At 37.8% G+C, this 18,067-nt stretch overlaps 1 protein-coding gene across 7 annotated transcripts in view; it reads left to right on the plus strand.

Annotated features, from left to right (window-relative positions):
* The window catches only part of LOC119516194 (serine/threonine-protein kinase Sgk2), a 59,802-nt gene that overhangs the window by 29,159 nt on the left and 12,576 nt on the right, over positions 1 to 18,067 (plus strand). For 6 of the 7 annotated variants that reach the window (XM_037812450.1, XM_037812451.1, XM_037812452.1 and 3 more), the window contains 4 exons: positions 6,342 to 6,468; positions 8,272 to 8,358; positions 9,627 to 9,695; positions 13,680 to 13,834. In XM_037812450.1, the coding sequence (XP_037668378.1) occupies positions 6,342 to 6,468; positions 8,272 to 8,358; positions 9,627 to 9,695; positions 13,680 to 13,834 (438 nt within the window). The remainder of the gene's footprint in view (positions 1 to 6,341; positions 6,469 to 8,271; positions 8,359 to 9,626; positions 9,696 to 13,679; positions 13,835 to 18,067) is intronic. The other variant, XR_005213221.1, reaches the window with a different exon arrangement.

Below are 18,067 nucleotides of genomic sequence, written 5' to 3' on the forward strand. Positions count from 1 at the left end.
TTGGATAAAATTTTACTTGAGTTAGAGGAAATTTTATCCACATGACTTTACTCGTTCAAGTGGATTCAAGAAATTTCCTGAACATCTACAACATTTTCTCCTAAATCGCACAGCAAGATGTGCCCTTTTTAGCTCTGGTGCATGGTTTTTCAAAGACTTGCCATTGTGCAATTCTCTGTATTTAGTGCATGTTTGGAAGGGGTTAGGTTTTCCTTGACTTTATATGACAGTTGATCAAGAACAGGTACTACTGCCCTTTTTCTTTTTAAACTTGAAACTAAATAAGGTTAAGAAAGCTTTTGAAAAAATAATTTATTTAAAATAAAAATTAATTTGCACTAAAAAAACAATTTGAACTGTTCAGAATGTAGACAGTAGAAGTCCTCACTGTAAATCCATGACCCTCCTCCCCAAAGAGCTTAACACCTTGGTGCTTAGATTTCTAGATTTTTTTTTCCATATACACAAATATATATAGGTTCCTTATCCTTTTTAATTAATGGATTGAATTAGATGTATCCTAATTTATCTAGCCAATCCTCTAGTATTGAACACTTAGGCAGCTTATAATATTTTGCTTTAATAACAATAACGAGTAACATATATTGAGTCTTGTATATGCTTAATCCACACAACCTTATAAGGTTAGTTGTCCAAGCTCACACAGATTGAACCACTTACAGTTCCTATGAAAGCATTTCTTTGATTATCAGTGAGTGGGACAGGACAGCCTTTAAAGTCTGTTGGCCAGTTGTACTTCTTCTGTGACTTTTCTGTTCTCTGCTTTCTGCCCTTTTCTTTTTTACATTGTTCATGGAGTTCACATTAGTGGTAACATACAATATCTCTCCTTTTGTGTCTGGCTTATTTCACTCAGCATTATGTCTTGAAGGTTCATCCATGTTGTCATATGTTTATCCACTCATCTGTTGAAGGACACTTGGATTGTTTCTGTCTCTTAGAAATTGTGAACAATGCCACTGTGAACATTGGTGTGCAAATGTCTGTTTATGTGACTGCTTTCACATCTTCTGGATCTATACCAAGAACTGAAATTGCCAGATCGTAGGGAACCTGATACCTAGTTTTCTGAGGAAATGCCAAACTGTCTCTTCCACAGCGGCTGTACCATTATACAGTCCCACCAGCAATGAATAAGAGTTCCAATTTCTCCACATCCTCTCCAGCATTTGTAGTTTCCTGTTTGTTTAATGAATGCCATTGTTATTGGTGTGAGATGATATCTCATTGTGGTCTTGATATGCATTTCCCTAATAGCTAGTGAATATGAACATTTTTTTCACGTGTTTTTTAGCCATTTGTATTTCTTCTTTGAAGAAATGTCTTTTCATATCTTTTGCCCGTTTTATAATTGGGCTATTTGTACTACTGTTGTTGAGTTGTAGGATTTCTTTATGTATGCAAGATATCAGTCTCTTATCAGATACATGGTTTCCAAATATTTTTCTCCCATTGTGTTGTCTGCCCATTTTTCTGTTGATGGTTTGTCTTTTCTTATTCAATTATAAGACTTATAGATGTGTTGCATATTACTTGGGATTTTTTGCCTTATAGAAATTTTAACACTTGTACGTAAAGCATATTACAGAGCTCTAATAATCGAAACACCCAAATTGAAAGATCAGAGGAAACACAGTACTTGGAGCAATGAATCAAAGAACTAAAGATAGACAGTGAGACCATGGCACAGGATATAAAGGACATGAAGAAGAGCCTAGAAGAGCATAAAGAAGAAATTGCAAGAGTAAATAAAAAATAGATGATATTATGGAAATAATAGAAACCGTCGACCGAACTAAAAAGATTCTGGATACTCATAGTACAAGACTAGAAGCTGAACAACGAATCAGCGACCTGGAGTACGTCAAAACAGAAAATGAAAGAACAAAAGAAAGGATGGGGGAATAATCAAAAAAATCAAAATGGACCTCAAGGATATGATAGATAAAATAAAACATCCAAATATAAGACTCATTGGTGTCCCAGAGGGGGAAGAGAAGGGTAAAGGTCTAGAAAGAGTTTTCAAAGAAATTGTTGGGGAAAATTTCCCAAACCTTCTACACAACATAAATACACAAAGCATAAATGCCCAGCCAACTCCAAATAGAATAAATCCAAATAAACCCACTCCAAGACATATTCTGATCAGCCTGTGAAATACTGAAGAGAAGGAGCAAGTTCTGAAAGCAGCAAGAGAAAAGCAATTCACTACATACAAAGGAAAAAACATAAGAGTAAGTAGTAACTACTCAGCGGCCACCATGGAGGCAAGAAGGCAATGACACGACATAGTTAAAATTGTGAGAGAGAAAAATTTCCAACCAAGAATTCTTTATCCAGCAAAGCTCTCCTTCAAATTTAATGGACAGCCTAAATTTTTCACAGACAAACAAATGCTGAGAGATTTTGCTAATAAAAGACCTGCCCTACTTCAGATACTAAAGGGAGCCCTACCGACAGAGAAACAAAGAAAGGAGAGAGAGATAGGGAGAAAGATTCCATAATATTAGATGAAGATGCAATTTTTAAGCCATATAGTGACCATTGAATATAAGTTTGGCTTTATTATCATCATAGTCATCATAAGACACAACCCTATATTACATTATTTTTAATTCCCTATTTCAGAGAGGAATAAACAGACATTGCAGAATGATGACATTATGAAGGAGAAAACATAGTTGGTATCACATCCTATTCCATGCTACCATTTCTTTCACTCTATTTCAAATGGGTAACTCAGGTTTATGGTATGGCATTCTTTCTGAAACACTAGAAGTCAGAAGATGAAGATACTTGCCTCACTTTTCTGACTTGCTGATTGTAAATGTGGTAATCTCACTTAACTTGTAAGGTGACTCTTAGTTTCCTAATTGATAAAACAGGAATTAGACTAAGAATAATTAAAAACTATTAAATTTAAGTCTGAAAATATAGACTTTTTTTGAAAATCCAAAGGAATACTCTTACACTTTTTGAGACCATTGAAAAATGTGTATTCTCAGTTATGTTTTATTGGTTGGTATAGATGAGATGCCATTATCTGGAGATAGGCATGGGTTATATAGAGCAAAGACATATAGAGAGCAGTGTTGGTGAAAATGTCTATGTCTATTTATATATGGAGAGACATCTGTTATTGCAGTCATTGAACCAGTAAATTTAAGTGGCAATTATTAACTTCTATTTCATACACTGAAACAAAAGAACATTAATTGTGGACCCAAGATTTGCTATGTATTGCATAGTTAATGGAAAATACTGAACCATTTTAGCTTCTGATTTCAGATAGAGGGTTTGGCAAAAAAAGAAAAAATCTATTTACTCTCTGATCCCTAAGCTTTTATAGTTTACAGTGAGAATTCCTATAATCAAAACGAAATTATCTCAATGCATTTAGTTCCTTGGTTCAGATAAAAATAATTTGAATAGCAAGGATTATGTGTAGGCATGTTTGTAAATGTACAAAGGAAGAAGAAGGAGAAGTATTGATCTGTATTCAGATTTATTCTGCAACCTATGTATGGTGAAAATAGTGCAACAATATCCTAATCTGTAAAATTTGTAACACGGCTACTATTTTGTGATCTCAAGTAAGATGGTTATAAATATCTGAAAATTAAATACTATTCTGAAACTTAAAAAAGAAATAGAAGGGCATATAGGGAAAAAATATACCTATTGCAAACTAATTACAGTTAGTAGTATTTTAACATTCTTTCATCAACAGTAACAAATGTACTATACCAATACTATGAGTCACCAATAGAGGAGGGATAGTTAGGGGTATGGGAGGAGTTGAGTTTCCTTTTTTTTGTCTGTATTTCTTTTCTGGAGTAATAAAAATGTTCTAAAAAGTGAAAAAAAAAAATTGTGATGGATGCACAGCTGTATGATGGTACCGGGGGCAATTGATTGATTGTACACTTTAGATCTTTGGATAATTGTATGGTATGTGAACAATCTCAATAAATAATTTTTAAATTAAAAAAAAAAAAGAAAGTGGAACTGATTAAAAAATAGTAAAAAAAAATAAAACAGATTAAAATTATATTCAAAATATAAATGGAGGGTGGGAGGTAGTATATAACAAAAGTAGCATTTCAAATCTTTGGGGAATGGAAGTGATGATTTTGTATAACCATTTTGAACTACATTTCCTTTTTTGCACCACACCCCAAAATGCATCTGGATGGAATAAAAATTTAAATATTAAAAATGAAACCATACAATAATGAAATGTAGGTGAATATTTTATACAGTAAAGAAGACCTTTTTTAGTATGAAACCAAGGTAAAGTCATAAAGGGGGAAAATGAATAAATTTCAGTACGTAAAAATCAAAAACTTCTGTATAGCAGCATGTATCATAAATAGAATTAACATTGTTAACATTCATGAATCACAGTCTAATTTTTTAGTTTGTGTCAGCATTTCTCATTGGTGTAAGTGAAAGGGCTGTCGGTTTGGAGTTAGAAGGCTTGGGTCCACTTTCTGATTCCATCTCTTAGCTTGCAGGGTGACCCAGGGCAAAGTAACTCTGTTAGCTTCTCTTTCCATATCTGTGTAATGAGAACATATTATACTTAAAAATTTTTTTGGAAACTAATTAGGTGATACTTGAGAGTGTTTCATGAACTATAGCATCCTATGTTTTGTTATATTGTAACTTTATGGTTAACTTTAATGGAGGACAAACTTCTAGTTGTTGCTTTCCTGGATAATCCAGGAAGCAGCTCTGCCTCCTGGTAGGCAGTTGCCCTTTGAGCTGTGAATAACCAGTCCTGCTTTGCACATTGGAATCTCTTAGCCTTTTAGAGTTTTGAGTTCTCTTTTAAACTTGTAATGTTCCTTTTTCCTTCTCTCATTTAGCTGTAGCCACAGTGACACTTTCAGTTCCTTAAATTTCCTAAGCTCTTTCTCACCTTGGTGCCTTTACATAAGCTATTCCCTTTCCCAGGAATGCTGTTTCCCAAATTTTCCACCCAGAAGGAATCATTCATTCAAGTGTAGTTTGGAAAAGGCCTGTTTTTGTTTTTGGGCAAGTATTGAAGTCTTATGCCCAAAGTCTTATCAAATGTCAGTCTGGTTGATTTCTTAGTAATAATAAAAGAAATAGTAAATAATAACAGATATTTTCATCATATAACCCAAGTATCCAGTCTTCCATGGGCAGCTGTTCATTTCCTTCTGCTCCTGGTCAGGAATTCTTGGGCTGCAGTCCCCTGAGGAGGCACTGCTGGGGTAGAGGTGGAAGGAGGAGAATGGAGCACGTGAGACAGGCACTACCCCTCTCCCATGGTGTGGCTACAAAAGTCATAGGGGTAGATGAGACTTTCCTGAAGGGCTGGGAAAACTAACACTAGAGGGAAATAATTTTAAACTTAAGCTAAAAAGAATTTTCCCATGATCTAAGGGCAGAAGAAAATGAAAATCTTTATAGAGCACTCCTTATGGGTGCCCCCCAGTTTCTAACTTTATGTTCCGGTCCTTAGATCCCTGTTTCTCTCACTCTGAGAGTGGTTCTTTCAAATCTCTACCTTTGCAAAGCTCCGTCTTTCTTTCAAGGAAACCCTAGCCCGTCCCACATGCATAGGACTCATCCCAAGACCGTGCACCTCCCCACAGGAGTCAGTTGTACATTGCTCCAAGTCAGGTGGATTCAGTCTAGATATTCTAGGTCTGTGTTAGGATGGTGGACAGTAGATGAGGGAATCCAGGTCAGGTCTGCATGGAAAGGCCCCCAACAATGTGGGATAAATATATGTTTATTTATTCATGTAAGTGTTCAACTGGCAACATGCCCTTCCAATGATAGCCATTAATTCTTAGAGAAAGCATCGTCCAAGTCTATAAGGAGGAGGGAAATATTTACCTCTAAGACATTATTATGCAGAGAAGTTAGAGTTCTTTTATTTCCTCCCCATCCTATCTCTCACTTTTTTCTTTTCTTTCCCCAAATTTTGGCATTGGGACCAGGTGAGGATAAGAAGCTGAAGTCCTGAAATTTCTTCTTGTGTATGTTTCTGGTTCAGGTCTCAGATGAGGCCCCATCTTCTCCCCACCCCCACTCCCACTGCATAGGGGCTAGTTTAGTTCTTCCAGTTATAATATTTACACTTTCCTGTTAATTTGCATCCATTTTTCTTAAAATGCTTTATTGAACTTGTAGCTAGAGTTGTTCCCAGTTTTGAGGTTACAAAATCAAAGCTTAGAGGAAATTTTGTGTTTGATGGTGAATTGCTCAAGAAACACTGAGATTATCTTCAGAATTTTTTAATTCATTTTTTAAAATTGAATATATGTTTTTATTTCTTACAGGGCTCTCACCTTTGTCTATCCTTTTGGTGCCACATTAAGTGTCATGAAACCAGCAGTGGCTGTCCTGTCCACAGGCTCTGTCTGCTTTCCACTTAACAGACCCATTCTGGCTTTCTATCACTCTAAGGTACAGCCTTCCTTAGATGAGGGGGTATATATTACTTTTATTATTGAAATAGTAAAAACTACTTTACCATTTCCAGAAAGATTTCATTTATATTCTCATTGCTCTTCATGAAAATCCTGTGAAGTATTATTTCTATTATCCACATTTTGCATATAGGGAAACTGTGGATTATCTAGTAATTGATAGAGTCAGGGCTTAAACCTAGCTCTTGTAATTCTAAATCTGAAGCTTTACCACTGTAGCCTGAGGCTACCTGTATTGTAATTCTTAAAATAACTCTTCATCCTGTCCAGGGCCATGTATTCTCACCTTCAGTATATTGGGAATTCACTCATGGAAAGGTTGATTGAGTTAACAAACACCACCAAATTGCACAGAATCATGCTGCTATTATTTTAGTTTATCACTGGAAGACGTATCAGAAAACTATTTTTCCTAGGTCTCATGCTGGAGACCCCAGAGAAACAGGTGGTCCCAGAAGATACAGCCTTCCTCATTATGACCCCATGTTTCCGCTGCATTTTAATTCATGTTTTGCTGAATTTATCCTCATTTGTCCCTCAAGACATAGAATTCCCCAGGTGACCTCTGAGTTTTCCCCCGGGACCTAAGCGTGCCTAGTCCCTCACACTCCTCTTTTTCTTTGCAGAACCTAGGTATTTCCTTTCCCTCTTTAAAAAGCTCTGCCCTCATTTTGTTAGGAAGGAAACAAATGTCTGTTCTGTGTTTGAAAGATGATAATCAAATGAAATTCATATATAGCCATTATGGTAATTAGCCTCTCCCAGACAGCTGGAAATATTATTTTTAAACTAGGGTAAAGTATTATTAAATCGTTCAAGATGTGGAAATAATTTGAATTGTTTATGTAAACTCAGTTTATACGAATAAAAGTAATGAGATATGATATTAAGGGGCCTCAGTTTAATACTGGAATTATAATTATTTCATTTCTTAACCATGCGCAGAGATTTTATCTGACTTAATTAGTGGATTTTGATGGGGCTGTAGAACTCTGTGCTAAGTGTGGTGGCTATCTGAGAACTCATGGGATTGTCATCTGCCCATTTCCTAGTCATTTAAAGCTCATTTTCTCCTCCTGACAGGCTTTCATTTCTGCTTTATAAACACAGTCTTTGAGGGAGGTTGTTGCCCTTCACTCTTGAGTTCATTGTGAGATGAACCAGTGATAGAAGAGAGAGGGGACCACTCTCCATCCTTCTGGAAACTGAGCAACACTGGCTAGCACTCAGGGGTTCTGCCTCCTTGCCCAGTGCCACTGCCTTCATTGAGCTTGTCATGGGTTTATCAGAGGTCTTTGGCTTACTAAGACTTGTTAATATTTAAGGAGGAAATTGGTCCTTGTTTGGATTTAGTTGAAAACTGTTTTTGGTATTCATAAATGTCTTTATGGCTTTATGACCTCCTCGTATAATTTTTTTATAATGGGTCATAACTCTGGAAAGATTGTCTTTGGATTTATCTATTTTTCTTTTTTACATTAAGATATAGTCTTCTTCTTAAAATAGTTAACAATGGGAAAATGCTGTAGAACACAATTCACATTGCTTGTCATACAAGTCAAATAGAAGAATATAGATGTGTCTAAAATGAGAGGCTGGTTGGAATGTAGTTGTTTTCATAGTTGATATTTCTCAGCTGTTAAAACCTTGATATGAATTGGCATTTGATCATTATATAAGATAGTTGCTAACAGATTCCAGTTATAAGTGTTTGAGGACTAGGATGCATATGCATGTTTTGGATCTGAGTATCTGATGCTGCTTTGATTGTCATTGATAGAACCAAGGTGGGAAGCTGGCAGTGCTTGGCTCATGTCACATGTTCAGTGACCAATATTTGGATAAAGAAGAAAATAGCAAAATCATGGTAAGCCATCATATTAATGTTTAATGTATAGATATGATTTTAATGTTGTTAATACATGTGTAATTTAAAAAATAGTGGTAAGTTCATTTATTCATTCAAAACTGGCAATAAGAACCTATTTTATGTCAGGCATTAAGAATACAAAGTTGAGTTAGGCATAGTCCCTGCTTTGAAAAAGTTTATAGCAGTATATTGAGAGAGAGAGAACAAGAAACAGATAAGTAAACTCAGAGGATGTGGCAAGCATTTCTAAGCATACCAGCTTGGGATGGGGAGCTGATCCTGGAGAGGTGGTGAGGAGCAAGCTCAACAAGGGCCTCTTGTGCAAAGCCATGGGGCTTGAACTTTATGCCGAAAGTCATAAGGAACCGTTGTAGGGTTTTCCGCAGGGCCTGGTCATAGTCAGATCTGTTTTTTAGAAAGAATCTTCTCTTGAAGCTGTGTGGAAAGGAGGCAGCCTATAGCTGGTTGGGAGGCTGGTGGACTCAACCAAACAATAAAGGTTGAGGATCTGAATTAAGGTAGTGAAGGTGTGAACGGAGAAGAGGGGTGTGTATGAGTGGCATTTAGGCAGAGATATATTCAGGGCTGGTCACTGATTGATGTGGGGAATGAGATCAAGGGCATTGCAGTTGCTTTGTCAGAATAGTGCAAAGGAAACACATGGTGTGAAAGGTGATGAAGTAGGAAGCAAATGTGTTTACAGTGCATGCCAGGGCTCTATGAAGGTATGATTCTAGTGAGTCACTTGACAGAGGAAGAAGCACCCACTGAGCTTTTTCATTAATGAAATAAATTTCTTCAGCCTTATAAACTTTAATTGTGTTGGGAGATCAGTTAAGATCTTGTTTCTGTGGGATCCATATGAAGTTCCAGTGTCTCTAGACAGATTCTAGAGGGATCTAGATATACTCTACTTTTTAAAAGTTTTACTTTTAAGTCTTAACATTTTAAACAGGGATTGCTTCAGGATTATGAACAAGTTGGAATAAATATTGGTTTGTGATTAAGAGATTAGAGTGTCCTAAGATAAATTATACATTGCTAATAATAAAAGTGGCATTAGGGTGAAGAAAACCTTTACATTTTCATATGGTTTCACCAAGAGAAGGCTCACTATACCTTTCCAAACCACTGTGTAGTCTTTTCCCCCTTTTCATTTTTTCCTATTTTTCCTTAATTGATTTAATTCTCTAGTACCGACCCTCTGCTTTCTCAGTAACCAAGTGTCTAATTCTGTTTTGTTTTGTTTTGTTTTTTTAATCCAGGATGTTGTTTTCCAGTGGCTCACGACAGGAGATATCCACTTAAACCAGATTGATGCTGAGGACCCTGAGGTAGGAGGTTGTATATTATTAAAGAACTTTTAAATGAAAAATGAGTCCAACCTGTCAGCTTCACTTCTAACAGTTTCAAAGGAATATATATGTGTTATCTTGTCTCTGAGACAGATGGCACAAAGCAGTGCTTTTTGCAGAGATGAAGGTCCTGTTATAAAATATAAAATATCAAGCAAATTATATACTTAATTAGTTGGAACTCAAAATATGCTTCCTGGCCCAAACTTTCAAAATCAGTGTTTGTAGAGAAACACTTCTTTCAGAAATATGAAGACTATAAAGATCATTTTTTCATGAAGAAACAAGGATCATCAGAATTTTAAGTTTTAAACTATAATTTTGTTGTCTTGAGAAAGAAAAATTCTAAAGGAATTATGGTAGTTTATCAGACAAGAGTAGAAAAACCAGCCTTGGATTAGGAACCATATAACCTACATTCTTGGTCTGACTTCACCACTAGCTGTTTGACTGAATTAGGTTATTTTTTACTTTTTTTTGTCCTATTTTTCTCATCTTGGGGAGACTGATATTTGTGCTGTCTGCCTTACAGGGTGATCATGGGGCCTTAATAAATGTGAGTTTACTTATTAAACTAAAAGGTGTAAAAAGCACTTTATCTATAAGATATTTGTTAAACATTTTCAAAACATTTATACTTATTATATGTCAAGCACTGTATATTATATGTTTCCACATAAATCATCTTACTTAATCTTCAGAACAGCCCTGTGAGGTAGGTGGTGCTATTCCCTATCTCATAGTGGAGGAAACTGAAATTCTGCAAGATTGCAGTGTGCTCAAATGAAAAGTAAGCTCAGAGTCAGGACCCAAGCCCAAATTTCCTGATTCAAAGTCTACTTATTTGTCATTTGCTTCTCTGTTTCTTAAATTCTGAAATGTCAAGAAAACGATTTCCTGGAAATGGGTAGCAGGAAGTAGGCAAGAAGGCAATGAAAGATGGCTGTGCACTATTTCCTGTAGACAAGAGAGCCCTACCTACAGATTTTGCCTTAAGAGAAGCAATAAACATATGGATATTTTGCTTAAATTCCTCCTGAAAAGTGGTGTAAGCCCCAAGAACAAAATAATTAGGGTACAGCAAGGAATTTGCTTTCACATCTCTTAGAACCCAACCCTGAGCAGATGGCATTTTTGGCAGCTGCCAGTCCTAACTACAGTGTTGTGGTTCAAGGGAAGCAGCACTAAGAGACGCTGCAACTGTTCCTGTTCTGTGTGGCCACTTTGCTCCTGCTGGGTTTCTATCCTTCCTGTTTTATGGATGATGAAATAGAAGTAAGTATATTCTTCAGGGCCCCTACTTAGATTAATATGTGGCCAAGCCGTTACTAACATGTTAGGCCGATTCCAGAGCCTGTGCTTTTTCTCCTATTCTGTTGTTCGCTGTCTGCCACACACAACCCTGGAATAGTTCAGAAGGAGTGCATCAGTAGAAATCCAGTGGATGATAATAAAGTAGTGTGGTTTTTTTCCTAATGCAGTTTTATTGAGATATATTCACACACCATACAAACCATCTGAAGTATACAATCACTGGCTCACAGTATCATCCCATAGTTGTGCATACAACCCCATGATCGATTTTAGAACATTTTCATTTCTCCAGAAAAGAAATAAAAATTAAAAAGAAAACCCAAATTGTTCCATACCCCTTATCCCCCCCCCCATTATTGACCTATAGCATTGGTGTAGTACATTTGTTACTGTTGATGAAAGACTATTAAAATATTACTGATAACTATAGTCCATAGTTTGCAGTAGGTACATTTTTTTCCCATAAACCCTTCTATTATTGACTCCTTGTAATAGTGTCATACATTTTTTCTAGTTCATGAAAGAACTTTTTTAATATTTGTACAATTAATCATGGGCATTGTCCACCACAAGATTCACTGTGTTACACATTCCCATGTTTTAACCTCCAACTTTCCTTCTGGTGACATACATGACTCTAAACTTCCCCTTTCCACTGCAGTCACACACTATTCAGCACTGTTAATTATTCTCACAATAACGTGCTACCATCACCTCTGTCCATTTCTAAACGTTTAAGTTCAACCTTGTTAAACATTCTGCTCATATTAAGCAACTGCTCCCCATTCTTTAGCCTCATTCTATCTTCTGATAACCTGTATTCTAGATTTTAACTCCGTGAGTTTAATTGTTGTAATTCGTTCATATTAGTGAGCACATACAATATATGTCCTTTTGTGTCTTCCTTATTTCACTTAATATAATGTCCTCAAGGTTCATCCATGGTGTTGCGTGCTTCAAGACTCCATTCCTTCTTACCGCTGAATAATATTCCATCAAATGTATATACTACATTTTGTTTATCCAGTCATCTATTGATAGGCACTTGGGTTGTTTCCAACTTTTGGCAATTGTGAATATAGCTGCTATGAACATCGGTGTGCAAATGTCTGTTTGCGTCCCAGCTTTCAGATCTTCCGGGTATATCCTGAGGCTTGCCGAGTAGGAAGGCAACTCTATACTTAGCTTCCTGAGGAACTGCCAAACCATCCACCACAGTGGCTGTACCATTTTACATTCCCACCAGCAATGAATAAGTGTTCCAATTTCTCCACATCCTTTCCAACTCTTTGTAGTTTCCTGTTTGTTTTATAGCGGCCATTCTAGTAGGTGTGAGATGATATCTAATTGTGGTTTTGATTTGCTTTCCCTAATAGCTAGTGAAGCTGAACATCTTTTCATGTGCTTTTTTGGCCATCTGTATTTCCTCTTTGGAAAAATGTTCATGTCTTTTGCCCATTTTTAAATTGGATTGTTTGTCTTTTTATTGTTGAGTTGTGGGATTTCCTTATATATTCTAGATATCAAACCCTTATCAGATACGTGTTTTCCAAATTTTTCTCCCATTGTTTTGGTTGCCTTTTCACCCTTTTGACAGATTTTGAAGCACTGAAGTATTTGATTTTGAGTTTCCATTTATCTATGTTTTCTTATGTTGCTTGTACTTTGGGTGTAAAGAAACTACCACCTATCACTAGATCTTGGAGATGTTTCCCTATATTTTCTTCTAGGAGTTTTATGGTATTGGTTCTTATATTTAGGTCTTTGATCCATTTTGAGTTAATTTTTCTATAGGGTATGAGATAGGGGTCCTCTTTCATTATTTTAGTTGTGGCTATCCAGTTCTTCCAACACCATTTATTGAAGAGACTCTTTTGTCCCAATTGAATGGGCTAGGGAACCTTGTCAAGAATCAGTTGACCGTAGATCTGAGGTTCTTTTTCTGAACTCTCAATTCTATTCCATTGGTCAGTATGTCTGTATTTACGCCAGTGCCATGCTGTTTTGACCATTGTTGCTTTATAATATGCTTTAAAGTCAGGAAGCATGATACCTCCCATTTCATTCTTCTTTTTCAAGATGTTTTTAGCTATTTGAGGCCCCTTACCCTTCCAAATAAAATTGATAATTAGCTTTTCCATGTCTGCAAAGTAATCTGTTGGAATTTTGATTGGGATTGCATTGAATCTGTAGATCAGTTTGGGTAGAACTGACATCCTAATGACATTTAGCCTTCCAGTTCATGAACATGGAATGTCTTTTCATTTGTTCAGGTCTTCTTTGATTTCTTTTAGCAATTTTTTGTAGTTTTCTGTGCACAAGTCCTTTACATCCTTGGTTAAGTTTATTCGTAAATAAACTTACTTGATTCTTTTAGTTGCTATTGTAAATGGAATTTTTTTGTATATTTTCCTCTGGCTGCCTGTGTGAGGGCATGCATGGAGTAATTGCTGCATTTAGCCAGCTTTGGGATTACCAATTGCATTTTGTTCCTCTTTCCACATGAAGCAGATTATTTAAAGCTTTGTTGTCTATGATCACAAACATTGAAATCTCTTGGCAAGGGTGCAGATTTAGACTTAAGACAGTGGAGACATAACCGAATTCTTGTTCCTGCTCTGCTGAAAGGAACCCTCTTGTGGCTTTCAGATTTCTGACTACATGATGCTGCCCGACACAGCCACCCTATCAGAGCGGCTTCGAGTGTGTCTCCAGGAGGGCGATGAGAACCCGCGGGACTTTACCACTCTCTTCAACCTGTCCATTTACCAGCTGGATACCACCTCCCTCCCCAAGGTCATCAAGTCAGTACCTGCAGCTCTCTGAGCTGCACTGCACTCCATTCTGAGTGTTTGGTTTGAAAACATGAGCCTGGGGACAGGAGCTAGGGTCATGGCAAATGTGGTATGCAAAGCATGTACTCAAATCTGTGATGAGGTCAACAGAGAAAGCTGGTAAATTGGGGTGGGGAAGCTGGTGCAGAGGAAACTGCCAGCAGTTATTAGCACCTATCATGTTCCAAACTCTGTGCCAGGCATTTAGGGTGACCAACTCGTGCCAGTTTGTCTGGGACTTTCCTGGTTTTAGCACAGGAAGTCCCATATCCCAGAAACCCCCTCAGTAAACCAGGATGATTGGTCACCCTGCAGGCACTTCACTTAATACTTTCAGCAGTCCTCTTTCTAGTCTAATTTCCAGATGGGGTGACTGAGGTTCAAAGAGGGTAAGGTTCTTTCCCAAGGTGGGAGCAGGGATTTAAAGCCAAGCCTGAGTGACTTTCAGGTCAGTCTTCATTTTGTTTTATTGCTGCTTCTTCATTGTTGTCCATCCCTAATAAAAGGGACAAGGAGTAACATTATTGAGCATCTATGGGCTGGCATGGGATCTGCATCAGCTGGATAAACCAAAGGCTGAGGATGCAGCTACCAGTGATTGTCTGACTTCCTACCTCTGCACTTAGGCTCATATTCAGCAAATACTTATTGAGCACCTACTGTGCCAGGCCCTCTGCCTGAAGTTTACAGTTCTAAAACATACATTTCCCCCATTTAATATTTATAAAATTGGGATGAATCCTGCAATGGATGGTGTGTCAGCTTAATTGGCAGCTTTTTTCTTTCTCAGAGGACGTTAGATAATGAAGCATTTTACCTTCAGTACGGATGGTAAATAGTATTTAAAGCCATGATGCTGGAGATAAGCTCACCCAGAGTGCAAGTGTTGATGGCAAAGAAAAAAGGGTCAGATACTGAGCCCTGGGGCACTCCAAAGTCAAAAAGTCAGGAAGAAATTGAAAAGCCAGAAAAAGAGACTAGAAAGGAGCAGCCAGTGAGGTAAGAGGAAAACCAGGAGCATGGTGTCCTGCAAGCCAAGCAAAGAAAGTGCATCAGGGAGAAGACTATAATGAGCTATGTCAGTGCTGCTGATGGGGCAAGTAAGACAAAGACTGACAATTTGGCATTGTTTTAGCAACATAGAGGTCATTGCTGATCTTGACAAGGACATTTTTGGTGAGGTGGAGGAAGTAAAAGCTTGTTTGGAGTTTAAGAAAGCATGACAGAGGAATTGGAGATAGCAGATATAGACAGCTCTATTGAGGTATTGACAGCTCTATTTTTTTTTATGAAATAGGAAACAAGGTCATCAGCTAAAAACTGCCGTGGAGACACTGGAGGTTTTGGAGAGAAGATATAAAAGGGGTGTGTAGGGGAGTGGATGAGGGAGTGAACAAGTTTGCTATAGAAGGCTTGTCTGGCAACATTAAGCGCCCATTGAAGTTAGTGGTCCTGGATTCAAAGTTAGACAAGCCAGCATGGTCCTGTGTTTGCCTCCAGCCTCATTTAGCTGTGTGGCTACAGGCATTGAGTGGGCTGAAACGTGGATGGAACCACTGTGATTTTGTTGAACAAGTGGGATAAAGAGAAAGAGGCAAGATCTTTTGTAGAAGCCCAGAAGTTATGTAATTGCATGCGACAGTATAAATATTAACTGCTGTTATTTTTTTTAACTAGTAGAGTCATGACATAACTGTTCTTACTGTGTTGCCTGTTTTGTAAAACCATTGCTCTGTTGTTGACTTGAATCTTAATAACATTTATTAAGCATCTATTTTCTTCCATGAGCTAACAAATGCTATCACATTTCATGTTTACAACAGTTCTGAAAAGTAGATAATAGCCCCATTTGACCCTTTTTAAGCCACTTTATCTTTTTTTAAAAAATTGTGGTAAAATACATATAGCATAAAATTTGTCATTTTAAGCATTTTTATGTGTACAGTTCAGTGGCATTACTTACATTCACAGTGTTGTGCAACTGTTACCACTGTCTACCCATTTAACTTTTAAGGAAGCTGAGGTTCAGGTAAATCTTGTTCAGTCAAACCAGCTACTAATCAAGCCTCAACTGATATGATTGTCTTTAGCTCCTTACCTCACCTTCCCTTCTTTCAATATTAATAGTAATAATAGCTAACATTTATTGAGGGCCTATCACGTGGCAAGTACCATGTTAAGTTTTTTAGGTACACTGCATTGTCAAACAATATTCATAATGAGATTATTATCCTCATTTACATATGAGGACATGACTTGTTCAGATTTGAATCCAGCCAGTTTTAACTGAACCTGTGATGAAATTAACTGGTGATTTGTTACTGTAGTTGGTGAAGGTGCTTTTAAAAAAACTGAGAACACAGCGGAACCCAGTAGAGCTGCTAGGTCATCTCTGAAGCCCCTGTGTACCTATAGCCTTCCGCAGGTCAGAGCCAGGTCACAAATCCTTTTAATCTGGCTGCATGTTTGACCCTATGCTTGGTTTAGAGCTAGCTCTGTTGTTCTCCCCCTCTGCAATTCAGGGCTTCTTAGAATAACAAAAGGTACACCAGCTGCCCCACTAGCCAGTTGCAGTTCAACCAGCATCTGCTGCTTTAGCCTCATTCTCTCCTTTTAAAGCCAGCATTGTGACCACTTCTTCAGCATTGAATGGAGGAATGATTGGTGCTGTCTACCATTTTAGTGTTAGCAGAGTCTGTGGTGGATGTTTCCAAGGTTTGGATAGGCTTTTTTAATTGTTTTTGTCTTTTGTACCATAGCAGAGAGCAAAAATTACTGGCCTCCAATTTCTATCTGGTGCCGTTAGGTATTTTTATTTGCTAGTAACATCTTTTGAAAGCAGTTTCTCTCTTTTGAGTAAAAATTCTGTTAGGCTTTAAATATTTATGTCAGCTATTGGGTGTTGCTCTGAAGTTGCCTTGAAGTAACTTAATTTGTCTATCCAGTTGTTCTTATTGTTGCTTGCTGGATATGAGGTAGAGAGAGTGCAGAGCCCCTGCCCTCAGAGTTCATGGTATGGTGCATTGGGGGATTGAGACATGGGGTGGTGAAAATGCAATGCTGGATCAGGCCAGAGGTTTTCTGGAAATACAGAGCTGAGCCCCCATTTCACAGATTTGTATTTAGCTTTGGTATTTATTATTTCCCCTTCTTCCATACAGATTGGCCCTTCTTAATTAGATTTGGTTTTGGTTTTAAGGATTACTTTCTCCACCCCTCACCCCTACCCCCTCTTATTAAGCACATGCTGGCTACTGGTAGGAGGAAGATTTGGGCAGGCAGTGAGCAGAATGGCGCAAGGGAAGACGGTGGAATGAAGCATTTGCTTCAAAACAGTCAGCTTCATCAGTGGGCCAAAAGCAGAAAATCACAGCTGGGATGGCTGAGGTCAGGACTCAGTAGCAGGTAGAGGGGAAATTTAGCTTAAAACTGCTTCAGGGTAGACTGAGTCATGGGGCTTTCGGGTGGCAGGGATTGGCTACGTCTGAGCTCTGATCTTGCTTTATTATTTCTTAAACATGTGACCCTGGGAAGTCTACACCTCAGTTTCCTCCTCTGTAAGAGATTATACCCACTTTCCAGGGTTGTTTTGAAGACTAAGTGAAATGAGTTTAAGTGCCTAGCAAAGGATCAGGCATAATAACATGGCATATAGTAGGTGCTCGAGAAAAGTGATTTCTCTGCCTCCATGGAGACCTTTGACTCATTGCTAGGGAAGATTCTCCTCAAGCATCTGAGAATGGTGGAGGGGTGACAGCAGTAGGCTCAGCTGACAGCTTTTCTGCAGCCACATACCTCATTCCTTTGCTTATGCAGCTGGCATGAACTTTGTCCACACCCACTGGCATTTACTTTTTTACCTTAATTTTGAAAGGCCACAGTATATTTGAATTTGTCTCTTTCCCAGAGTTCAGCCAACTTACAAAAATATGTGCAATGCAAAAGGATAAAATGGATATTTGAGATAATGGAGGCAAAAGAAAAGCCACAATAGAAAACGCAGGGGTATGATTAGCACTTAGCTCTGTAAACGGATTCTTACCACCTTCCCTCTGCTGGAGCCACTGGCTGCCCTGCTATTCTTTGAAAACACCTAGCACCTTTCTGCGCATTCTCTTTGCTCTTGCTTCTGCCTGGGACACTTGTGAAGATAACTGCATGGCTCCCTCCCTCCCTGCACTCAGGGATTCTCTAACAAGCAGC

Source organism: Choloepus didactylus, chromosome 19 (genome assembly GCF_015220235.1).
Source record: "Choloepus didactylus isolate mChoDid1 chromosome 19, mChoDid1.pri, whole genome shotgun sequence".
Classification (NCBI taxonomy): domain Eukaryota; kingdom Metazoa; phylum Chordata; class Mammalia; order Pilosa; family Megalonychidae; genus Choloepus; species Choloepus didactylus.